The 26,283-nt window shown below is 44.8% G+C and overlaps 2 protein-coding genes across 17 annotated transcripts in view; one reads left to right on the plus strand and one right to left on the minus strand.

Moving 5' to 3' along the window:
- BCL2L1 (BCL2 like 1) overlaps window positions 1–25,486 on the minus strand; it is a 64,411-nt gene extending 38,925 nt beyond the window's left edge. Inside the window, exons 1-3 of one of the 6 annotated variants that reach the window (XM_035705348.2) lie at window positions 25,355–25,486; window positions 13,681–13,877; window positions 11,446–12,121 (exon numbers count right to left, since the gene is read on the minus strand). In XM_035705348.2, the coding sequence (XP_035561241.1) occupies window positions 11,446–12,009 (564 nt within the window). In that variant the 5' untranslated portion in view covers window positions 12,010–12,121; window positions 13,681–13,877; window positions 25,355–25,486. Of the gene's footprint in view, window positions 1–11,445; window positions 12,140–12,436; window positions 13,258–13,566; window positions 13,878–25,354 lie in introns of those variants that run through there. The other 5 variants (XM_049100610.1, XM_035705347.2, XM_035705346.2 and 2 more) reach the window with 5 other exon arrangements.
- The window catches only part of TPX2 (TPX2 microtubule nucleation factor), a 71,836-nt gene continuing 59,978 nt past the window's right edge, over window positions 14,426–26,283 (plus strand). For 6 of the 11 annotated variants that reach the window (XM_049100603.1, XM_025469643.3, XM_049100599.1 and 3 more), the window contains exon 1: window positions 25,551–25,702. The gene's annotated coding sequence lies outside the window, so the exon portion shown is untranslated. Of the gene's footprint in view, window positions 14,597–25,550; window positions 25,957–26,283 lie in introns of those variants that run through there. The other 5 variants (XM_049100605.1, XM_049100600.1, XM_049100606.1 and 2 more) reach the window with 4 other exon arrangements.

The following is a 26,283-nucleotide window of genomic DNA, read 5'->3' on the forward strand; positions in this document are numbered from 1 at the left end:
AATAACAACCAGGGCAGCCTACCTGATCCACAGGTGCCCCAGGCTTTTATCTCCCTACAGTTCTGCCTGCTATATCCCAGCTGGCAAGGGATTCTCTTTCCCAGGGGTGACGGGAGACCTGGCTGCATCCCTCCAGTGTTGGGCCTCTCCTCATTGGTCCCACCTGTACTATCAACTATTCCTATCTCTCTGCTCAGGAGCCTCCACCATCAGTCATTGCTCCCTCTTCCCTGACCAGCTTTACTGACCCTTCTCAACCAGTTTGTCTTCTCACTGCCTCCCAAACACCATATACTTTCTACCCTCTAGGTCTGTTTGGGTGGATCTTACCTAATGAGGCTGCCCTTGTCACATTCTTTCCACCTAATTTAAGGCTTCAAATGGTCCACATCTTTCTAATAGATAATAATGATGCCTAACATTCAGCATACTATGTCAGGCACTGTGCTCGCTGGGCTACAGGGTCACTCATTCAACAAATATTTGCTGAGTGTCTCTTATGTGCCAAGCACTCTGCTAGATGTTGGGGATGAAGGAAAAAATGAGACAAAACCCCTACACTCTGGGGTCTTAAATTTTATTGGAGGAGACAGACAGCAAACATGGGTAGCCTCTTGAGAGGTGATATTCAAGTTGAAAGCTAAATGGTAGGATGACAGCCCTGATCATATCTAGAGGAATAGTGATCCAGGCTGAAGAAATATAGCATGCCTGAGAAAGAGATTGTTACTATTATGTTCATTAAGGGATGAGTATATCTTCATTTTACAGATGGGGAAACTGAGGACTCAGTATGAATTGCACAAAACTACACTGCTGAGAAAGCTATTATTTAAGCCTTTAGTGATCTTTCCCCTTTCTAACACTTTCCATTATTGGCACAGAAGAGGGTCTGGGTTGGTAATGCAGTTGGCAAGGGAGAAGGTGCATATTGATGATGCAGCCTGAGACTGGAAGCCTCTGGACCAAGTCATCAACTGAATAGCTGATGGTGGAAGTGGGTTGGTTTGGCAGAGGTCCAGGGCACCTGTGGGTCTGTCCTCTTCTGCTCTTTCTTCTGGAAACTATACCACAGACTTGGCACAGTTTGCCTTGAACCATTCACCAAGTGCTTCGGGTCTATTCCTCCTGCTGCAAATTAGTTTGCTTCCTTAGGGACAGGGACATTTTTGTCACCTAACCTGCATCTAATAATAACCCTTCATGTTCATTGAGCAGATGCTGGCTGAGCCCTTACCAAACCTCAGGCCTGGTGCCAGGAACTCAGGGTAAAATAAGCTAGTCTGGACCTGCTAAGAAGCAATGACACAGAGGCTTGAGGGTAGGCTTTGGCATCAGATACATCTGAGTGCAAGACTCAGATCTGCCTCTTAAAAGGTATGTTAGTGTGGATACGTTATAGAGCCTCTAGAAGTTCTGGATTCTCTGTCTTGACACAGTTGTGAGGACCAAACAAGATGATTACGTCAAGGGCATAAACATAGCACTTGGCAGGGCAAACACTCAACACACAGTATCTGTTATTATTAAAAAATACTTTTGCATTTCTGTAATGAACACTGAGAAAGACTGATGAATCAATGACCTTGACCTCAAACTAATACATTATATGTTAATTAACTGAATTCAAATTAAAAAATACTTTTGCACCTCACTTTCTTGCTCAAGCCTTGATTACTCTGATGGGTTGGTATTATTATCTCAGATTTAAGGGTATTTTAAGCTGGTATGCCTCGTACTACACCACAAGCAACATATCAAGCTAAACTTCATATCTGAGTCCAGAGTTTTATCTGTGGGTATGTTTTTTGTTTTTTTTAAGATTTTATTTATTTGAGATAGAGCGAGACAGAGCATAAGCAGTGTTGGGGAGGTGCACAGATGGAGAGGGATAAGCAGACTCCTTGCTGAGCAGGGAGCTGATGCAGGGCTAAATCCCAGGACCCTGGTATCATGACCTGAGCCAAAGGCAGAAGCTTAACCACCTGAGTCACCTAGGGGCCCCTTATCTGTGGGTGTGTGGAAGATGATCAATACATACCAACTATAACAAACCCTGCCTGGTGTGTCTGGCAACAGAGGGGGTGGGTGGGTGATATACATAGACTGATTCAGATGGCAGAAGGATACCAGCAAGGTCAAAGGTATGGGGCATGGAAACAGACCACTGAGGGATGGGTCCCAGATCCACTCACCACAGTATCTACAGTATCACTGGCACTTAGCACATATAAAGCATTCATCAGTATTTGCTGATTTAACAAACGAAACAAAACTCTGAGAGCAGCTCCAAGTAATGAACAGCCTTAGGAAAGGCAGGCTTGGTCAATAACACTGCGTTAAAAGTCAGAACATTAAAAAAAAAAAAAAAAAAAAAAAAACATGGATTTTCTGATTCTGCCATTAACTGTGGGACAAGCCTCTTGCCTTAGTTTCCTCCCTGTAATGGAACTGAACATACCCACCTCATCTACCTCACTGTGAAATGAAGTATACAAAAGAGTCTGGTAAATTAAAAAGCATTTGCACGCACATAAAAGCTATTATCATCATGCTACAGAACTACTAAGGCAGTAAAGTGTTCAAAGTGACACCTCGAGTCTGAATCCCAGATTGCCCTAGTATTTATTAGCTTATGAGCCTCTGAGCACATGTCACTTTTCTTTGAGCCTCAGTTTTCTCAATCGTAGAATGACAATAACCTTGTAAGGTTTTAAAGGAGGGTAAAGATAAAGAACAAAGGCTTTGGAGTAAGGCAGTCTTGGTTTCAAATCCTGACGGTTCCTCCTTTAACTAAGCCCTCCAAATTACAGTGTTCTGTAATGATCAAGTTATTGGGAGAGTAACACAGAGATGATGTTGGTAAAAGGCCAGTCACATAAGTGGCACTGGATAAACACCAACCATCATCTAGCTGGTATGGTGAGGGGCAGGGGCAAGGTGCAGTATTTAAAAGTGGGAGTTTGGAAGAGGCTATGCCACTTACTAACCGTGCTACCCTGCATAAGTTGCTTAACTCTATCTCAGTTTCCTCATTTGTAAAATAGGGATAATAATAGTACCAACTTCAAAGTGCTGCTAGGAGAATAGAATAAGAAATACATGTAAAGCACTGTGAACAATGCCTGGCATAGAGTAAGCACTCAATAAATGTTAAATGCTATTAATAGTAAAGTTAACAATAATATTAATCACCAGTGGAATAAGAGGGAGGGACTGTTTAATCCTGGGATATGGGCATCCCATGGAATAATTCCAGGGAAGTCCCTGGACAGTTGTTTGTAGAGAAGTTTTCAGCCTCTGAGAGAAAGACTCTTCCATGGAAAGGACAAGAGGCTGGGGGGGCGGGGGGGGGGGGTGTGTGTTCCTGAGCTAAAATCTCAGTCCTGCTGACCAGGAGGCCAGCCTCTGGGGAGGCAAGTCAGGCTCCTTGGAAGGGACACTGTGTTCCTGGCTCCGCCTGACCAGGGGAACAAAGGCACGTGTGTGGCCAGGGAGGAGGGAGGGGAATGTTTCCCTTTCAAGAGTGGAACAAAGGATCTGAGGCATAGTTGAGCGTGTTCCAATCCCCTCCCAAGCTAGCTCCCATTCCTCAGATGATTGTCCAACAAGGTTTTCAACCTTTCTAGCTTCCTCCTGAAAGGTGAAGGGGGGAGGGGCTGGCTCCACTTCACTCTATCCTCTGTCATCAATCTCCAAGAGGCAGGATTTATACACACCAAACCTCTAAGATCTCTCTTAGGAATCTCCATCCTGTGCGGGGTGGGGTGGGGGGGGTGGGGGGGGTGGAGACCTTTGTGGGAACTCAAGGTTAATGGATGACACAAGGCACTGCAAGTGACAGGCTTAATGTCCCTCTAGGGGGAGTCCCAGACTGGAACTGCTACTGAGTGATGGAGCCACGGAGAGAGCCCAAAGAGTTCTGACCAGCCACCACCCCACCCCACCCCCAGCACGGGATTGGGGGAAAGCCTGACAGAACTAAGTGGAAATGCATTTTCAAATCTTAAAGGGCTGATCAAGGGCTGGAGAGAGAAGCTAGGTAAAGGGTAAAGGGGGGGGCAAAGAAAGTAACTGACAAGAGGAAAGGGAGGGACATGTCCAAAAAAAAGTAGTTTGTGGGGAGGGGAGCCTTTAGGGACATTACTTTCCAGTTTCTATACTCTCGCCAGCAGGAATCCAGCAGGAATCGACTGCAGGGCTGGGACAGGAAGCAGTCCATGGAAGTCATTGCAATGGCATTTCCTGAAGAGCCAGAGAAAACCTCTAGTTCCGAGGGGAGCTCTGGAGCTTGTCTAAAAAGCCCTGTAGCTTGGAGCTAGCTATAAGGCTACAGCTTGGACTGAGAGTCTCATCAGGGATGAAACCAAGTACCAGAGGTCCCAAAAGCAGTTTCTTTCTGCAAAAACACTATTTGCAAAAATCAATATGTAATAAACGAGAAGCCAGAAGGAGGCCTGGGATGCAGCTCCTGTTTGTGGCTGATACACACAGTCACAGCTCTGAGAGCCTTAAGACATGGATTAACTCACTGAGCCTTCAGAACAAGGCACTATTATGGCCATTTACAAGTTAAAAGACTTGCCCAAGTGGTCAAATGCAGATCCTAAAATCCAAATCCTGTCTTCCTCCTGATGTCTGATGTGTGACCTCGGTAAGCCATTTCACCTTTCTGAGCCTGACTTCCCTCCTGCTCTTTCCTGGCTGGCAATCAGCATCAAAAAGGCAAGATGGATATGAAAGTGCTTTCTGAGCTGTAAAGTGCTATAGAAATATGGTTTATTATTATTGTGGGGTCAGTAAGAAACTACCCCACATTGACACTGGGATTAATTTTTGCATTTAAAAATTGTATTGTAGCTGTTGGTAAAAAAAAAAGAGCCATCCTCAAATGTAACTAATGTGAAATAGGGCCTTAATCAAATTGGCCAGTCACAACCAGGATTCCTAGACTGTCCACTTCAACTTTCCATCTTACAGATATGGCAGAAACTAGAGCCTGGAGGTGAAGCAAGCTGGCTAAGGCAAGACAGTGAGTCAGAGCAGACCGACAGCAAAACAGGGATCCTGACTCTAAGTAAGACCAGTGCTTCTACCACCATGGCACAGGAGCACCAAGAGCCCTGCCATGACAGAACACTGCTAGGACCTGCCTGCCCTGAGGATGTGTTGGGAGGGCAAAAACGGAGAACGCAGTCCAAAAACAATGAATGGATGGTGAATGAGTTTCTGACTCGAGTTCTATGGTGAGGATGGTAAGAATTTTGATACCAACATGTGCCAGGCGCTACACATCTCAGACATGCCTCATTAGGTCTTTGCCATGACCTGATGCAGCAGGTATTATTTGCCCCAAGTTTCAGAGAATTCGAGGAGCTTGCCCAAGGTCACACAGCTAGATGTGGGTGAGCTGGGACCTACGCCCAGACAAACTGCAGTTATTCAGACTGAAATATTGCTAAAATGGAGAAGGACCATTAAGGACACCACATTTGGAGAGAGCTATTCCTAAAGACATCTAGCTTATTTAGCCTTGATTTCATGACCTCCAAGTGGTTAAAAAAATGTGGCTTCCATCAATACACCATGTGCAAACATGGCTATATTCTCTAGTCCCTTTCTCACTACTTCCACCTCCACCTCCTGATCCAGACTAGGATCTTTGTTTTCATGTGCCAGTTGCACCAGTCTCGTCACCAGTTCCTGGCTTGCTGCTCTTGCAAGGGCAGAATTCAGATCACTTCACCCCTGCTCCAAACTTTCTCCTGGCCTCTCTCTCATTCAACCACAGCCAAGTCTTCATCATGGCCTTAGTAATGCCCTATACGATGTGACCTTTGGCCACCTCTTCCCTCTCAATCCCAACCACTTTCCCTCTTGCTATTTCTTCTTTAGTCACATTCTTCAGGTCTTGGCTCAAACTCTACCTTTTGGTGATGCCTTCCCTAACCACTTTTTTTTTTTTTAAGATTTTATTTATTTGAGGGATCCCTGGGTGGCGCAGCGGTTTGGCGCCTGCCTTTGGCCCAGGGCGCGATCCTGGAGACCCGGGATCGAATCCCACGTCAGGCTCCCGGTGCATGGAGCCTGCTTCTCCCTCTGCCTGTGTCTCTGCCTCTCTCTCTCTCTGTGACTATCATAAATTTAAAAAAAAAAAAAAATTAAAAAAAAAAAAGATTTTATTTATTTGAGAGAGAGTAAAAGCACGGACAAGCAGAGGGGAGGGGCAGAGGAAAGGGAGAAGCAGATTCCCCACTGAGCAGGGATCGTGACTTGGGACTCAATCCCAGGAGCCTAGGATCATGACCTGAACTGAAGGCAGAACACTTAACTGACTGAGCCACGCAGGCACCCTTCCCTAACCACTCTTGAAACTGTAGCCCCACCTCCCTTGCAAGGCATGCCCTATACCTCGATCTGCTTTATTTTCTTCATAGCGCTTATCACGTGCTATGTTATATGTATGTAATTAAATGTTTATTATCTGTTTCTCCCCAACCAGATTGTGAGCTTCCACAAGAAGAGAAACTTAATTTTATTTAAGACAGTCTCCCTAGTACCTAGGACAGCCTGGACACAGGAGCTCAATAAATACTCTTTGAATCAATGACTGAATGATCAGATCAGTGAAAATTCCCATGACTATTATTCTGTTTTGGTAACCATTTGTTTCTTCAGAGATTTGGTGGACCATCTCTTTCTATTGAGTACCTGCTATGCCCAAGACCTGCTCAGTACTGAGGAAAAGTGTGGACAAGATGTGGACTCCACCTTCAGGAAACTCCTAAATGTGGTAGAGAGACAACAGTGTGAGAAATGTCTTTACACTAATTTCATGCTACCAGTTATTATCCTTTCATTTATCCAAGTTCTGTTGGGTACTCTACCAATAAAAATGGTGTAACCCCTCTTCCTCCAGGCATTTGACACTGGTGATAAATTTTCTGGAGTCTTCTCTTCCCTGGGTTAAACAAAATGACCCAGTGGAACTGTCTACTGTCTGACTCAGGTCTGTCAACTGGGAAGGGGGAAGACAGACTGTCGGCTGGAAGGAAGAAAAGAAGCTGCTCCAGGAGCAGAGTGACTCCTTCAAAGAAAAGAGAGGAAGTCCCTAGGGAGAACTCTGTGGACTTAGGGTCGGGGTAGGGACAAGGCCCTGCTAATGGAGGTAGTAGAAGATTATACTTCGGTTGAAGAGAAGCTCACTAGGAATTACCCCTAAATCTATCCCTGCCAAACCCAGACAAGATCATGGTTCTGAAAGTGAGCCCCGTGATAGAAGGCTAAGGATGTTGGAAAATGATGACTTCAGGACAGATACCTGCTGGGGAAAGGACAGCTAACAACTGCTGCTTCCTGCAGCCCAGACAAATCTGGTGACTGCCCACACAAAAGTCAAGAAAACTTTCTGGGTTCTGTTGGGACCCCTTGAAAAAACACCTGGGTAATTTTCTTCCAGAAGTTGAAGGGCTCTACAGGGCCACTGGGGAAATTAGTCCCAGGAAGTCTGGAAAATCCTGTGATAGTGACAGAGTTTCAAGAGCAACCTCAAATATACATCCAGAAGAATTGGGTGTTTTGAGGTGGAGTCCCTGAGACATTTCTACCTCACTTTGGGACCTGAATGAGATTACTAAAAATTTCCACGTTTGGGGTTTCTAATGGGGTTTCCCCAAGAAAACCACAGAATTGCCAACAGCTGCTGAGATCTGTAAAGGTCACTGAGGTGCTTCAGACAGCATACAGCCATGCCAAAGAAGCCAGAATAGGCAAGAAACCTACAGAAACTACAAGACCACAGAGCCATGCAGCCTCGGAAAGGCCAAATTATTTTTCCTCTCTCCACAGACTGTTCATCGCTCTTGACAATGGTTTTCAATCGAGCTAAGGGGTTTCCCAGGGACAGCAATTCCAAAATGGCCTAGCCCACCTAGGTCCTCACCTTAAAACTGTCCACATTCCCATTGGAAAGCTCCCAAAACGCTCTGTCCCTATATAGATCACATCAGGTTCCATTCTAGATGAGTATCTTAGGAGTTGGCTTTGTTTCTTGAGAAACTATGGGGCCAGAGTTCAGTTTTCTGAGGCAGATGACCTACTCACTAAACGAGGTGCTTCCACCCTACAATTATGGCCCAGGAAGGGCTTTTGTTCTAGATTCTTTACTAGAGTCAAGCTATGGCAGGTGGCTGACATTATTCTATTTTACATGTAGAAGAGATGGATGGACAAGAGAGACAAACAGGTTCAGCATCTTGCCAGGTGACTTCAAGCAGGCAGTGGTGTGGCTACATGTGGAATTCCAGTCCTTGGAGCTCACCCATAATTAAGTAGATATATCTGAAGCAGGCCACCTTCTCTCCACATGCACATGATTCTTATCTATTGGCAGAGCCTGAGAGGGTTTAACAATTAAGAATTAACAAGAAGGCCACTCTGACTAGGCAAAACCCTGATTCCTACTCGAGTTTTACCAATGTCAGAATCTGAGGCTATACACATTCCTTTGGGAATATGCTCCTGCCAACAAAGGCACCGTTCTACCTGCAGCTACCTGAATAATGTCAGGATCACAGACCAGAGTGAGCACCTCCACAAGCATGTTTTGTTTGGCCCAACAGCATTTCTGCCTTTTTGTGCCAGGATATCCGGGTCAATTTATTACTCCTAGAACAACCTGATACGGATGGAAAAGACTTCAGAGTCAGGCTGACTGACCTAGGTGAAAATTCTCACTCAGTCACTTAACTGGCTGAAGGATACCCGGAGCCAGTCATTGAGCTATCAGGGGCTTCACATGTAAACTGGGAATAAACCTACCTACCTTGAAAAGTTATTGTGTGAGATATGTGAAATAGCATGTCATTTCCATGAGGGAAGGTATCATGTGCAGCTAACTGCCAGCATCCAGCACAGTGCCTGCCTCATAATAGATGATCAGTACGTTCTGGCTGCATAAGTAAAAGACTCAAGACAATGCCTCATACATAGGATGCACTTTATAAAGGCTCATTTCCTTCCACTTTTCTGTAGGGATGCTAAATTTAGAGCACATCCCAGCGTGGTAATGGCCTGTAAGTCGTACCCTCATGGATTCACCACAGCCTCCAAGAAGGTTTTGAGATGGCTACTGCGGTAGCCAGCCTGTGCAGCTCAAACAGGATGGTACGAGAAAGGGAAGTGAGTGGGTAGCTTCCATCCAAAGGATCTCTACTTAAATGTTCTTTACCTCCTGGCCTCAGGGAGCATGAGTGCCCAGAAATGGTGCTGACATAACTGGCTCTTCTGCACACATCCCCTGTTCACCAAGAGGAAGTACATATGGTATGTTGCCTAACGGGCTCTGAAAATTCTTGAGCAGAGACAGAAGATGGAATTTCAATCCAGGGGTGATCTAGTGAACTTTCCCTGTGCTGCTGTCTAAAACTTCTTTCCGTATATACAGTACTGGGTGACCGGCAATTCTCTGATCCAGGTAGTCCTCTGCAGAGGCTGGTCGATAGAATAGGCACCTCTCCCAGACTGCCTCTTGTTAATAGCTGGCAACAACCCACCTGGTATTAGCACCCCTGGCCAAAGACAATAGTCAGGCAAGGTGGGCACAAGGCCCAAGTCTCTACTAGGAGATGCCTCAGAGGCTTTGTCTGAAGTGCTGGAATCCTGTCTCTCCTGTAATCAGCTGAACAAATATTTGCCCCCAAAGAGAATCAAAGCAGGAGGGAACAGGCGAGGTCATCACACAAACCAACAGGAACTATTTAATCATTTATCCCCCCAGGGAGTTCATTTACAGAATGGCTTTCAAGTCTGGTCAGCCTTAGCTCTAGAGCTCTCCACCTTTACCTCCCCCAACCCCACCCCAGTCATCTGACCTCTATTGACTTGACCCCTTTGTGTTTTACAAGAACTGGCAGCAGGAAGAGTTAATGAAGTTGCAAAGAAATGGGAAATAAGACAGGGGGAAGGGCAAACTAGGCGGTCTCTGGCTCAGAGGTAAACTGAAGTGCCACGCCCTAGGCCCAGCCTATGGATAATTTGCATTCTTGACATTCCTGAATCTGTAGTACTTGGGCCCTTCCACCTCAGCTCCTTCAATAGATGACTTATTTTCCACAGCCTGCTCAATTTTCTGGGTGTTCTGAGGGGGCCGAATACCCCCCACAAGCCCTGCATCTCCCCTAGGCAAGGAGATAAGCAAGGAAATGAGGATTGAGTTCACTGTAGGGCAAAAATTGCCTACAATGAGCACTCCTAAAGAACTTCTCACCACTATCTGCTCCTAAGTTGGTGTTGGGCAAGAGAATTCTCCATTGGGGAGGAGAGGAATGAGGGCATGACTCCTAGGCCCACAAAGTGTGTCTGGAACCAATAACTACTACAGAAACTTGCTGGTGCCAGTCACTGTTCTCATTAGCTCCAGGATTTACAACACTCTGCCCCATTTTTTTTTAGTGTAAGAAACTGAGAGGCTCAAGGTAAAGTGGCCTGTCCAAGGTCGCACAGCTGGGTGAGTGACAGGGCTGAAACTCAAACCTATGTCAGTTTGTTTCTGAAGTCTGTCACTGAATCTCAATATCCCAAAGAGCCCCCACAGACCAGGTTCTTGCTTTGCCAGCCAACAGTGCTCGTGAAGAGGCCCTAGGGCCCTGGCCGGAAAGAACAGGCAGAACAGCTAGAGCTCTCCAACGGACCCCAGGCAGTGAGGTGCAAAGTCCCCAGGCTTACTGCGTGACACAGCAAGAGCTCCACAAACAGGCCAACCATACAGAAAGTTTGCACACTTTAGAGCAAATGAACAGAGGAGTGCAGCACAAACGCAACAAGCCCACTGGCACAGCTTACCACTGCCCTAAAATCTGACAATCCTCAGCCATCCAAGCCACTATAGGAACTTCTGCCTGGCCATGCCCCATTCTGAGAGGAGACGAATATGTATGCGTCTGAGACAAGAGGAACATGTATATGCAAACTCTGAAATAAACGGAACTTAATTTGTGGGAGGGAAGGAAGCCCAGGATAAGATTGACATCCCTGGGGGAGTAAGAATGAAGGGGCTCAGAGGTATTACACTCATCAGCCCTTTTTGTGGTGAGCCATTTTGTCAGGCTGTGGGGGAACACTAGAATAACCTCCCACTCGCAAAGATTTGGGGCCAAATAAACACACAGGCTATGTTTTCCTCTGCTGAGAAACTGGAACACAATTATGAAAGAGTGGGGTCATGAGAGTGACCAGGATGAAAGATGCTTGGTCCTTTCAAGACTAGGTTACCCGTGTTTGAGAACAGTTAACCTCTTGTGGTGCAGGGAGGTCACCTCTCCTTAACAAGCAGTCTCCAATAACCACCCAGCACAACAGAAAGAGATATGGGTGAGAAGGCTATTGGAGATCTCTTCGATCAGAGGCTGAGGGAAAGGTAGTATACACAAGGGGCGTGGTCCTTACCCAGCCGCCGTTCTCCTGGATCCAAGGCTCTAGGTGGTCATTCAGGTAAGTGGCCATCCAAGCTGCGATCCGACTCACCAATACCTGCATCTCCTTGTCTACGCTCTCCACGCACAGTGCCCCACCGAAGGAGAAAAAGGCCACAATGCGACCCCAGTTCACCCCATCCCGGAAGAGTTCATTCACTACCTGCTCAAAGCTCTGATATGCTGTCCCTGGGGTGATGTGAAGCTGGGATGTCAGGTCACTGAATGCCCGCCGGTACCTCAGTTCAAACTCATCCCCAGCCTCCCTCAGCGCTTGTTTCACCGCTGCCATGGGGATCACCTCCCGGGCATCCAAGCTGCTGCTGTGGCCAGTGGCTCCATTCACCGCAGGGCTGTCTGCCAAGTGCCAGGATGGGTTGCCATTGATGGCACTGGGGGTCTCCATCTCTGATTCAGTCCCTTCTGGGGCCTCAGTTCTGTTCTCTTCCACATCACTAAACTGACTCCAGCTGTATCCTTTCTGGGAAAGCTTGTAGGAGAGAAAGTCAACCACCAGCTCCCGGTTGCTCTGAGACATTTTTATAATAGGGATGGGCTCGACCAGTCCATTGTCCAAAACACCTGCTCACTCACTGAGTCTGGTCTCTGCTTAGTGGTTCTCTTCTGAGATCCAAAGCCAAGATAAGGTTCTGATGGGAGAGAAAGAGCTTCAGGAAAAAAAAAAATTAATATGCATGCCATTTAACCTACAATATTCCATTCCCCTTCCAGGTACCAGAACTGGTTTCTTTGTGGTTCTTAGGAAGGTCTGGGTCTAGCGTCCAAAAGACTTCAATGAAGTCAAATTGAAAGCACCCGTGGGCTCTTTCTGAATCACCACACCGGCTTTTTTTTTTTTTTTTTTTTTTTTTTGTACCTCACCACCCCCTTTTCTCTGAAACGCCTTCCTCAGAAAGTCACCCCCACGGACAGTCTGCCCCCACCCCCACCTCCGCACCACCTACATTTAAATCCGTCTCAGGCAACCGCAGGCAGGTGCAACCCCCGGAAGATCTTTTGTACCATAGGTCGGGAGAAGAGGTGGCAGCCGGGATGCCGGCAACTCAGCCGGCCTCACGGCGGCTGGCAAAAAAAGGAGCTCCGGCTGGAGGGATCATGCGACCCGGCAGGCTGAGAGCCCAGAAGGCGACACAGGAATTACGAAGCTCAGGAACCGGCCCCCTCGCTTGCTTCCTCCTCCATCGCCCGGATCGAGGGCGGCCACTCGGCAGCGGCCTCCTGCCACCCGGGAGCCCAGCCCCCTCGCTCTTGCACGCCCCTTGGCTCTCCGCCTCCTACTGGGAGCCAGGAGAACTCTCCCGGAGGTGGCTGGTGTGGGCTGTAGGTTTTTTGTTGTTGTTGTTTCTATTTAAGTGCCAGCTCGGGGTAAGGCTTCCGAAACCCTGAAGGGACTTCTCAATGGGGCTCAAGGTTTCGAGAAGGGGCAGAGGGAGGGGGGAGCTGCCTCGGATCTGCGGTCTGACTTCGGAAAGGCCATCCTCGGGCCTTTCCGGGAGGCTGACGGCCGGGGACCCCCCAGAAACACCGCTGGTTTTCCTTGAATTCCCCAAAGGCCCTGGACGCGGAGGCGGTGGGGGGGGATTGCCGGCTCCTCCATTCCCCGCACGGACACAATGGCCGCCGGCGCCCTGCACAAAGACGGGGTGAGGGTGAGGCGCCAGGCCTCTCCTCGGGTCAGGGAGAGGGACTGAGGCCTGCTCGCGGCCCCCCTACAGCTGAGACCACGTTTTCCTGAGGACAGGCCCAAGGCAGCTTCCTGGCGCCCCCGGGAGGGCGGGGGGGCCGGGGGCCGGGGGGCCGGGGGCTGCACCTCTCCGGAGCCCGGGGCCGGTGGGCTGCGGCCTGGCGGCTTCTCCCGCGCGCTAGGCCGGGTACCCGCCGGGCCACCGCCCCGTTGCCAGGCAACTGCTCTCCCTCAGGGGCGCCCCCTAGCCCTTTCAGGGAGGAGGGGTCTCGCCCCCGGCGGCCCGCCCCGGCGCAGCCAATCAGCGAGCCCAGTCGGCACACAAGCGGGACGGCGAGGGCTCCCATTGGGCGCCGCGCCTGCCACGCACAGGGGAGGCGGCGCTCTCACCTGCGAGCCCCGCGAGCCGTGGGGGGCCACATTCCCCCTTCGTCGGCCAGGTCGTTTCCAGACGCTAGGGCTCTTCGTGGCCAAGTTCCGCGCCGCGGACCCGGGCCGGCCTACCTGGCTGACGGCTCGCGCTGTCTCTTCCGATCGAGCCGGCCTCAGTTTCCCCTGAAGAGACCGGGGGAACTTGCAAGCTCAGTCACTTCCGGTGCCGCGGCAGCGCGCGCGAGCCCGAGACGCAAAGGGAGTGCGCGCCTTGAGGACTGGCGTCAAGACCTGGGAGAGGGCGCCCCCTTGCGGCAGATCTGGGGAATCTGGAGACGCAAAAAAAGAAAAAAGGCAAAGTTTATATTCACATTTCCAGGAGTTCGTTTAATCAGTCAATTTCATCCGTGAGTTTATATATCTAAAAAGCATCGCGTTGTAGCTAAGAACCTGCGCCTGGGATTCCAGCTCTGTCAGTTGTGGATGTTACTCAATTTCCTTAACTGTAAAATAGGTAAAAAAAAAAAACAACAACAACAAAGAAAACCACCTATCTCCCTCATTAAAGTTATTGCGAGGATTGAAAGAGTTGTAATTTGTAAAATCTGTAGCAGCACAGTGTGTGGTCCATAGTGTACGTTGCATAAATTTATTCAACAAATGTTTATTATTTGGGTTTCTGAAGAAACAAGACAGGGCCCCTGCTTTCATGGAGACAAACCCTTGAGCAAGAAAGAAACAGTAAATAACTTTGAAAATACACAAACAAGGTAATTTCAAATAGTGACTAGTGCTATGAAAGAAGTAAATCAGGGTATTGTCGTAAAGGAAGTGAGGGGAGGGTACTGCTTTAGACTGGGTGGCCAGGGATGGCCTCTTTGAAGAGAGGACATGAAACCCAAGACTTGAAATATAAGAATTTGCTGACCCATGATAAGAACCTAGAGAACAGCAACCTAGGCAGAAGGAACAACTTATGCAGGATGTCCTGAGGCAGGAAGATCTTGGCATGTTCCAGAAACTGAAGGAGAAGCAAGTTGCCTGGAAGGTAGGGGAAATGTGGCGTGGGAGGAGGTTGGAAAGTTAACCATGGAAGTGAGTTAGACTTGATTTTAAACACTGAGAGGTGTTTTGCGTTGATCGGTTAAAAACAGGTATATAGGAACACCGGATATTAAAAATATGAAAAGAGCATAGAATGAAAAAGTTAAGTCCTCCCTGCTTTCCAATCCACAGTTCCCCCCACAGCGATCATCATTCTCTTCTGAGGTCTCTCAGAGGTGGTCGCTATATTCACAGGCAAATTACATGTACAGATTTTTTAAAAAAAGATTTTATTTATTCATGAGAGACACAGAGAGAGACACAGACATAGGCAGAGGGAGAAGCAGGCTCCCTCTGGGGAGCCTGATGGGAAACTTGATCCCAGGATCCTGGGATCATGACCTGAGCCAAAGGCAGATGCTCAACCACTGAGCCACCCAGGCGTCCGACACATACAGACTTTTTTTTTTTTTACACAAATGATAGTTTACTATAGACACTTCTACATTGTGCTCTTATGACTGAGCTCTACGTTTGCAGCCTGCCTCAGTTTTTAAAATTAAAACACAAGCTTATAAAGACATGCCATAATTTACTCGCCTAGTATTCTATTTCTGAACACTTAGTTTCCATTCCTTTCCTATTATAAATAATGCTATAACTTGTCCATTTGTTATTTTGCATATGTGGGAGTTTATGTTAGGAAAATTCCTGGAAGTAGAATACCAGTAAATGAGGTATGAACTTGTTTTTGTTTTGTTCTAATGGATATTGGCAAAGTACTCTCCATAGCAGTTGTACTAATTTGCCCTCGCATCAATAAAATATGAGAATTTCTCTTTCTTCACATCTTGAACTTCAGTGTTATCAAACCTTATTTTCTTTGCCAATCAGATAGATAAAAACCAAGAGGCACTTTTATTTTTCATTTCTTTTCATTGAGAGAAGTTGAGCAATTTTTCATATTTATGAGCCTTTTTGGGGGGGAATTCTAGTGAATTCTCTGTTCATTTCATTTGCCGTTTTTTCAGTTGGTCCTTCTGTTGAGCTTTTTCTCACTGATTTATAGAATTTTTATCCTTTTTTTCCTACATCTGAGATGTAAATATTTTTCCAGTTTATTGTTTATCATGGACAAACTTTTATTTTGTATGTATTTTAATTTATCCATCTTTTCCTTTGTGGCTTCCAGGTTCTATGTCATTCTTAGGAAAAGCTTCTCCAATTCAATATTAGAAAACAAATTCTCTGTTTTCTTTTAGTTTTTACATGGCTTCATTCTTTACATTTCAATCTTGTGCCATCAAAGTCACTTTGGTCTAAGGTGTAAGGCAGGAATCCACAACTTTTTCCCAAATAACCACCCAGTTATTGCAGTATTATCTTTTCCCAACTTGTTTGAGATGTCTCTCCTGTCATAATCTTTATTCCTAAGTGTATTGGGGCCAATTTCTGAACTCTCTATTATGTTCTATGGAAGAGTTTTAAACTGGGGCAGGGTGTGATCTGATTTCCTTTTTGAAACTTCCAATGTCACAATTATTTCAGTATGAAAATAATAATTATGGAAGTTTATGATGTGCTTTGGGGGCCCAGCAGAGGGCAGATCAGCCCTGCCCAGAGATAATGGGCTTTATTGAACCGCTGCGCCACCCAGGCATCCCAGGCTCAGCGGTTTAGCACCGCCTTCAGCCCAGAGCATGATCATGGAGACCCAGAATCTAGTCCCACCTCGGGCTCCCTGCATGGGGCCTGCTTCTCCCTCTGCCTCTCTCTCTCTCTCTCTCTCTCTCTGTGTCTCTCTCATGAATAAATAAATAAAATCTTTAAAAAAACAACAAACATTTGCTGAGATTTAGATGATGAGGAAACGATTGTGGTGTGATGTTAAGTGAGAATAAAAGTATATAAAACTAGTTGTGTGACACAATCTCAACTCTAAATACCATGCATAGGAAAAAGACTAGGAAATCAATATGATAAAGGCAAAAGAAAAATGGAGAAAATCCTTGCACCGACGCTAAAGAGAAACGGAAACAGAGTGGTCAATAAATCTGAAAAGATGCTCACCCTCACTAGTTATCAAGGAAAATGAAAATGAAAACCTCCCTGAGATGCCATTTCATACCCACTAGCCTGGCAAAAATGGGAAAATCCAATAAAATCAAGGTGGTTCAAGAGTATGGAATAACTTTGGAAAAAAATTTATTGTCACCTAGAATTAATACCCATAACCTATGACCCAGCAATTCTATTCTTTGATATACACTCTATTTTTTAAAAAGATTTTATTTATTTATTCATAAGAGACAGAGAGAGAGAGAGAGAGAGAGAGAGAGGCAGAGACACAGACAGAGGGAGAAGCAGGCTCCACGCAGGGAGCCCGATGAGAGACTCGATCCTGGGATTCCAGGATCACGCCCAGGGCCGAAGGCAGATGCCAAACTGCTGAGCCACCCAGGGATCCTCTGATATACACTCTAAAATAATTCTTACACATGTGCAAATGCAGGTATAAGAATGATTATAGAAGTAGGGGCACCTGGCTGATTCAGTTTGAGGACCATGCAACTCATGATCTCAGGGTCATGAGTTCGAGCCCCACATTGGGTATAGAGATTGCTAAAAAAAAAAAAAACCCAAACTTTTAAAGAAAGAATGTTTATGGCAGCACTACTTATAATAGCAAAAATTTGGTAAACTACACGTGTCCATTATAACAAAACGTTTAAACAAATAGTATATTTATACTTGTAATATACAGTGAGAAAATGAGTGGACTTAGTTATACACACTGTGAAAGAATCTTAGAAACATGTTCCATGAATAATGAAGTATGATTCCATTTATATATAGTTTGAAAAGAGGAAAAACTAATCTACATACAGTGTAGGGTTTGTGGCAGCCGGCCTTGTCTGAGATGGCCTCCCTTCTGGTATTCACACCCTTGTGTAGTCCCCTGTCACAATATATCAGAATTGTTTTGTTGTTCTGTGTTACTAATGGCAAATGGCAGAGATGATGGTATGTCACCTCCAAGACTAGGTTATCTCGGGCAGCCCAGGTGGCTCAGCGGTTTAGCGCTGCCTTCATCCCAGGGCTGGAGTCCCAGGATTGAGTCCCAAGTCAGGCTCCCTGCATGGAGCCTGCTTCTCCCTCTGCCTGTGTCTCTTCCTCTCTCTCTCTCTGTCTATCATGAATAAATAAAATATTAAAAAAAAAAAGACTAGGTTATCTCTTTCTCGCTCTCATCACTCACTCTGGGAACAGCTAGATACCATGTTGTGAGTAGCCCTACAGAGAGGCCCATGTGTGGTGAGGAACTGAAACCTCCTGCCAGCAGTCATGTGAAGATCCTCCTGCCCCAGCCAAGCCTCCAGAGGAGGATAGCCAACAGCTTGACTACAATCTCATCTGTGACCTGGAGTCAGAACCAGTTATTAACTACTGAATTTCTGACCCTCAGAAAATATATAAGATAATAAATATTTATAATTTTAAGCTGTTAAATTTGGGGGGTTATCTGTGTTGTAGCGATAGATAACCAATACAGGGATACATACCTATGTGGTAAAATTATAAAGAAATGTTAAGGAATAATAAGCACAAAATTCAAGATAGTCATTGCATAGTAATAGGACTGGGTTCAGCATAAACTGGGGAACTGGGTAAAATTGAGAGTTTAAAAGATAATGGAAATGTTCTTATTGAATTGTACATATGTATACAGAATTTGTTGCCTCATTTTTTATACAACCATACATTTTACATACATGTATTTGTATCTATTCAATGTCTAATAAAATAAGATTGGAAGAAAATATACTAAGGAAGTATATTTAAAAAGACTGGAAGTAAATATACTAAAATGCTAGTAGTGGAGGTGTTGCTTCTAAAGGCTATGTTACATTTTTGTTTCTTCTTTATTATTTCCTATATTTTCTAAATATTATAAGTATTACTTTTAAAGTAAGAAATTAAAAAAATATTTTTCTACATAAATAGAAAAATACATAAATGCATGCATGTATGAATACAGATATATGACTGTATTTTTATGAAAAGATTTCTGAAAGATATATACTCATCTTTTAATACTAATTTTTAAAAAGATTTAATTAATTAATTAATTATTCATGAGAAACACAGAGAGAGAGAGAGGCAGAGACATAGGCAGAGGGAGAAGCAGGCTCTATGCAGGGAGCCCGACTTGGGACCCAATCCTGGGACTCCAGGATCACACCCTGAGCCGAAGGCAGACACCCAACCACTGAGCCACCCAGGTTTCCCTAACACTAATTGTTTTAACTGAAGGAGAGGGTTTGGTGATGGGGTGTGATAGGAGGTATAGGGCCTTTTCACTTTTTACTTGAAACATATATGTTTCACTTTTACTTCATATATGTTTATGAACCTGGCTAAAAATATTAACTCTGCTATGTGACCTTGGGCAGTTCATTTTAGCTCCCTTGAGCCTCAGTTTTTTCCACCCTTACCTGGCAAGGGTGTTGCAAAGACTAAGTGAAGTCATGAATGTACAGGATCTAACCTATACCCTCCATTCTGTCATAAGCATGTATTATTTTTGTAATTTTATTAAAACATATTTAAATATAAAAGATCTCAAATATTAAAGTATTTAGCTTATGTACCAAGCCAATACCCACTACAAATGCAGAGGATGGAATTTCAAGGGATTCTCTTTCCTACTCCCAAAAGACAAAGGCCCCACTTGTGCCTGGCTAGCACTGATTTTACATGAGCTTATTGAAAAGAAACCCCTGCATCAGCAGTCACTCTCCATCCCCCCACCCCCAATCCCTAGCAACCATTAATCTACTTTCTGTCTCTAAGGATTTGCCTCTTTCAGAAATTTCTTATAAATGGAATCATGTAATATTTGTCCTTTTGAGTCTGGCTTCTTGTATAGTGTTTCAGGTTCATCTAGGTTATAGTATGTGTCAGTACTTAATTCATTTTATTAAAAAATACTACTCCATTGCATGGATTTACCACCTTTTATAGATCCATTCATAAATCGGTGGACATTTGGGTTGTTTCCTATAGTCTTTTTTTCTTAATCACAGCTTGCTAAGGTCTCTATAATCCTTCCTCAAAAAGAATTCCACATCAGCCATGCGGAAACACCTGCAGAGCTCCCTTTGCTTGGTTGAATGGGAACTATGGAAGACAGAGACAGAGTGATGCCCTCTTCTCCAGGGATCCTTTTGATGGCTGTCACCAATGGCTCATACTTGCAATCTTCTCCAGGGGAGTGTTCTTGGGTGATTACAGCCACCCTGCCTGGAGGTGTTTGAGAGTTAGTTGCCATCCAGAGCCAATGGCTGGCTGGTGTCCATTTTCCATGGAGTAGGAGGCCTCATCAAGCTGGAAGGCAAGTACAGATTTTTGGCCTAGTGACCACTGGTTAGATGGTAGAGGGACTGACCTACAGAGTGAAGGAGCAGATTTGGAAGGGGCAAGGGTAGAGGTTGGTTGATTCTTTCTCTCTCACTTTCAAAAAATAGGTTTGAAGAGCCTGAATAACTTTCTGCTCCACTGGCTCGTCTTCCTCTCTCCTTTGCAGACTTCTCTCCTCTACCAGACTTCCATTATAAAAACAACAAATTGAAATCACACAAATAATACATGGCTACATTCTTATACAAAGATAAAACTCACATTATCTGTCTTTCATTTCTGTCCATGGTCCAGTTTAGTTCCTCCCCTCTGAATTTCCCACACTTGTCAGTTTGTTGTGAATTCTCACTCCTGCCACATATACATCTCTGTTTAGGAGAGGCAATGTAGGGCAGTGATTAAGGCTTGGCCTCTGGAGCTGGACTTCCTGCTTCCAAATTCTGACTCTGTCACATACAAACTGTGTGACCTTAGAGAAGTTGGCTACCCTCTCTGAACCACAATTTCCTCAATCTATAAAGTGGAAATGATGACATTACTTACCTCATAGAGTTACCATTAGGATGAAGTAAGTTATTATTATTATTTTTTTAAGTAAGTTATTATGTGTTAAGTACTTCAAACAGTGCCTGGCATATGGTAAGTGCCAGGTAAGTGCTAGCTGTCATTATTTATACACACCTACAGGAAAAGTGGAGCATTGTTTTGCTTTTTTTTATTATTTATTTATTTTTATTTTATTATTTTTTTTTTGCATTTTTTTTTAAAGATTTTATTTATTTATTCATGAGAGACACAGAGAGAGGGAGAGAGAGGCAGAGACAGGCAGAGGGAGAAGCAGGCTCCATGAAGGGAGCCTGGCGTGGGACTTGATCCCCGGTCTCCAGGATCAGGCCCTGGCCCAAAGGCGGCACCAAACCGCTGAGCCACCGGGCTGCCCATTTTGCATATTTTTAAAAAACATAATGTTTCAGGGGTGCCTGGCTGACTCAGTCTGTGGAGCATGGGACTCTTGATCTCGGGGTTGTAAGTTCGAGTTCCACTTTGGGCACAGAGTTGTTTTTTGTTTTTTAAAGATTTTATTTATTTGTTCATGAGAGAGAGAGAGAGAGAGAGAGAGAGAGAGGCAAGAGACACAGGCAGAGGGAGAAGCAGGCTCTCTGCAGGAGCCCAATGTGGGACTCCATCCCGGATCCCGGTATCATGCCCTGAGTCAAAAGCAGATGCTCAACTGCTGAGCCACCCAGGGGTCCTGGGGATAGAGTTTATTTAAAAAATAAATAAATAAATTTTGGGCAGCCCGGGTGGCTCAGCGGTTTAGCACCACCTTCAGCCCAGGGCGTGATCCCGGAGACCTGGGATTGAGTCCCACATCGGGCTCCCTTCATGGAGCCTGCTTCTGTCTCTCTGTCTCTCGTGAATAAATATATAAAATCTTAAAAAAAATAAATTAAAAAAAATAATGGTTTCATAATGAATTTATATCAATCAGCAATTTGTTTTCTAACCAAAAATGTGTCTCGAAGATACTGCCTTGTCAGTCCAGATCAGTTGAACTCTTTTGAACTGAACTGATGCTTAATATTCCATTCTAGAGACAGTTTATTAAAATACCCTTCTACTGGGCAGCCCCAGTGGTGCAGTGGTTTAGCCGCCTGAAGCCCAGGGTGTGATCCTGGAGACCCGGGATCGAGTCTCACGTTGGGCTCCCTGCATGGAGCCTGCTTCTCCCTCTGCCTGTGTCTCTGCCTCTGTGTGTGTGTGTGTGTCTCTGTGTCTCTGTGAAATAAATAAAATAAATAAAATAAAATAAATAAAATCTTAAAAAAAAAAACCTCCTACTTATGGATATTTAGGTGGTTTCCAATTTCTCACAGCTCCAATGCAACAGCCTACTAATTGATTTCCCTGCTCTTCCCTGATGGAAGATTCCTGCTCTCCTTCCCTCTGTTTTCAGCACAGCAACCAGAATTATCCCATTAAAAGCAGAGAGCTAATCAATGCAAAAAACCCTCAGCCTCCCAGTTCATTCAAAGTAAAAATCAAAGTCCTCACAGTGGCCCAGTTGGTTTGCCAGAATATCTCCTGACATTCTCTTCCTTGTCTAGCCACTGACTTCCTAGGTATTTCTAAAACATGCCGGCTATGCTCCTATCTTTTCACTTGCTTCTTTCTCTGCCTAGAATACTCTTCCTTTAGATATCTATAATGGCTCACTCTTTACATTCTGGAGATCTTTGTCCAAATGTCCCTGAACTACCCTACTTAAAATGACAAACCCCCTTCACATGAATAAGGCCAAAATAACGATGGCTGAAAATGTGGGTAGAGTGGACCAGTTGTGTCTGTGCTTCCTTTCAGCTCTAAAAGGCTGCTTTGGTGATTTCAGCCCTTGCAGTCATCCATTCATGAAGAATGGGAACTTGAGACTCAGACTAGAATGTAATCAATGCAGAAGGGATGACAGGAAATGAATTCCTTGGGTCAGGCTTACCCCTTGGAACGACTTGGGAAGCTCTTGCACACATACTGGCTCGCAGGCACTGCCTCATTCACTTACTCACCCACTAGGCATCTTCTACTTAGTAGGTCCTGGATGGGGCACAGCTCTGATGCCCTTGCTCTCCTAATATAAAGCAAGCTCTTTAGCTCCACCCCCACCTGAGCATGGCTACTCTGTGGTCCTGCAGTTCCCTAGTGGTTAGGTGCTGTGTCTGCTGAAAGTGGGCGGCCACAGTGTAGGCCGACCCTGCCCTTCCTTTGTCTCTGTCCAGCCCCTGCCTTCCTCTTCTCATTGCCATCCACCCTTGGGGCCTGGAGAGCAAAGGCTTTGCATTTCCACCTCCTAATACACTACATCATTTATTTATCTTGTTTAGAGTCTGCCTTCTCCAGTAGAATCTAGAATCAGGTTCTCAAGGACAGAGATTTTGTCTTTTTAATCCCAACATTTAGTATAGTGACTGACACATGGTAGGTGCTCGATTCATGTGATAGTGACTGTGCCTCTGTGCTTCTATGTCAAAGTTGATGATTGTGTCTCTTGGAATTAAACCTAGGAATAGAAGTCCTAGATCACAGGGCACACGTGTTTGACATTTTAATAGATGTTGCTAACTTGCCCTCTAAAGCAGCCAAACCCATTTGTTCTTTTACCTTGCAAATCCTTGATACCATTAAACTTTTAATTTTGGACAATCTGATGGGTGAAAATGGTGCCTTCTTGCTTATACTTTGAATTTAACTTAAATTTCAGTATTACTAGTTGAGGCCAACCACCCTTGCATGTCTTTTTTTTTTTTTTTTTAATTTGAAGATCCAATTAGCTTTATTAAGGGATTCCTGAATTGGGGAGCATCCTATCTAGCAAGCAGAGGGGAGTGCCCCTTTGTGTTATCTTTAATGGCCAATTTTATTTCTTCTTCTAAGAAGTGCCCATATTCTCCATTTTTTTTCCTATTGAGGTTTTGTCCTTTTCTTACTGATTTTTGGGTTTTTTTGTTGCTGTTCATTTATATATATTGAGTTCTAATTCTTTGTTATATGTGTTGGAAATATTTCCTCCTTCAGTCTTGTTTTTCTTTTGTCAAACAGAATTTTAAAATGTTGGTCAGTGTTTACCTTTATGTCTTAGTTTATCCCTTTTGTCTTAACATAAAATTTTCCTACCCCAACATCGAAAACATATTCTTTTAAACTTTTAAAAATTTTTATTTTTCCCCTATCTTTAGGTTTTGTTTTTTTTTTTTAAGATTTTGTTTATTTATTCATGAGAGACACAGAAAGAGAGGGAGGCAGAGACACAGGCAGAGGGAGAAGCAGGCTCCATGCAGGAAGCCTGATGAGGGACTTGATCCTGGGATTCCCCGGACCACAACCGGAGCCAAAAGCAGATACTCAATGGCTGAACCAACCAGGCGTCCCTATCTTTAGGGTTTTAATTCATCTGAAATTTGTTTTTGTAAATGGTATGGGATAAAAATCTAATATAATATTTTCCCCAAATGAAAAGCAAATGTCCTAACTCCATTATTTGTTTCCATCTGATTTGAAATTCTACTCAGCATTTACTAAATTCTGATATACATGAGTTTGTTTCTGGACTCTTAAGCTCTTCTAATTGATCTTCTGTTGTTTTAAAAGAATTCTTATGGCAATATTCTGCTTTAAAGAACCTTGTGAAAACTTCACAAGCACATTTATATGAGCATATATATGCATATATGTATCACAAACCTGCCATTCAGCTTCAACGCTTAACATTTTGTGGCTAATCTTGTTTCACTCGTTTCATCTATACTCCCACCTATTTCCCGAGACCCCACACTATCCGGATCATTCTGAAGCAAATTCTAGAGTCATTTCATTCCTACCATTTCTATATGTAACTCTACAAATAAGAAGGCGTATTAAAACAAAAACAAAACCACTCTTGCTGTTTATGTTTTGAAGAAACGAGATCTGTTGTTCTGTAGAGTTTTCCTTTCTGGATTTTCCCTATTATATCCCCATGGAGTCAATTAACCATACTTTAAACATAACTATAATTTACAAATATGTTAATGTTCATGAGAGCTTATGTATGGCAGTCACCTGTCTCCCCCATTATTTTTCAAAATTCAGATGCCACTTCTTGTGTTTTCTTCTTCTATATAAATTTTAGAATCAACTTGGCAAGTCCCATGACAAAACCTTGGCGAATTTCATTGTAATTTCCTTGAACTCTTCATACGGAAAATTAACAGCTTTACAATACTGGATCTCCCCATCCACTAATAAAGCATATAATCTCCTTTACGTATTTTTGTAGTTATTCAACCAAGTTTTACAGTTTTAAATTTTCAGATAAAGGCCTTAAGCTTATTTTCTTAAACGCTGTAATTTTTATTACAGAGATCTTTCCCCTCTTGTAGCTGCTATTATTTTCTAAGTAATTATTGATGATGTATAGGACCAGAAGTCCCTAATTCAAGTTCCGCTTCCTCCATTTATTGATTTCAGACTATTCACTCAACTTCTCTGAACCTTTTGTTTTCCTCTTCTAAAATACGAGGACGAGAAAACAAGACACGTAAATGGAATTAAAAGGGAAGGACCAACCAATCATAATCCGCGGCTTTAAGCCAGTCCTTACGGGAGAATGGGCTCAATAAGGACTTGGGAGAGACTCCTTCACGTTTGGGAGAAGAGATGAGGGCGAGTCTATGTTGTATACAGGGGACTCTATGCTAAAACGAAGCGAATTCCTATGACCAAGGCACCATGCACTAGAGTAGGGAGAATAAGAAATTTCTCTTTCGTGAAGGTTTTGGGGAAATCCAGGTGCACGTCGTTCTGTTACCTGAAGCGACTCTTCCTCTCTCCAGTTGGTACTACCTCTCCCGAATAATTTGGAGTCGAGCATTCTGGGCTTTGTAGTAATTTCCTTATTAGAGTTCTTCCAAAGGGTTCAGGCAAGTTGCACGAGACTACATTTCCCAGGAGCCTCCCGGGGCGGTTGTTTGCTTGTGTCGCATCTCGACTTCCGGCGTCCTTGCGATCCTCTGGGCCAATGGGGAGGCTAAGGATTGCCGGTTCCCTCACTCTGATTGGTGGATTCAACTAGGGAGCCTGGGTTCAAATTTTCAACGGTACTGAATGAGTCCCGCCGCGGGGCTTCCGGGCGCTTGGTTGTCAGAGCTGTGGCGAGGTGAGCCTTGGGGAGAAACGGGGAGCGGCTGGGACGCAGCCTGCCCCTTCCCTGATTTTCGAACGGCCGGAGGTCTCCCCCAAGCCCGTAGCGCCTCCAAGCGCCTCTCGGCCCGGGCTTCTGAGGCGGTCTTGGTGTGTGGGCGCCTCCCAGGCCAGGCGGAGAGGGAGCCGGCCTTCGGACTACCCTTCTCTTGGTGACAGGATTTTTCCGTGAAGTGTGTCCGGACCGAGGCTGGCAGGCTGTGTCTGCAGGTAGAGGCCGAGGCCGGCCGTGGGAAATAGGGGGAAGTAGGGGTTGTGGGAGGCTCTAGGCTAATAACGGTAACGATCATTGTTACCGCGCACAGATGAAATGAGCGTTCGTGGACTAGGCACTCTGCGTGCAGACGTTTTCTTAATTATCTCACCAAGGCAGTGAAGCAGGAGCTATTCTTAGCTCCACTTTATGCAGGAGGGAGCGGAGGCCCACAATCTAGATTTTCAAGCAATGGGTGAAACGGTAGCCCCGCCCTCAAGAAGTGTGGCTTTGGTGGAGGAAAACAGATGTGGTCACAACTACATTTAAAAACTATTGTATAA

This window comes from Canis lupus, chromosome 24, assembly GCF_003254725.2.
Source record: "Canis lupus dingo isolate Sandy chromosome 24, ASM325472v2, whole genome shotgun sequence".
Classification (NCBI taxonomy): Eukaryota; Metazoa; Chordata; class Mammalia; order Carnivora; family Canidae; genus Canis; species Canis lupus.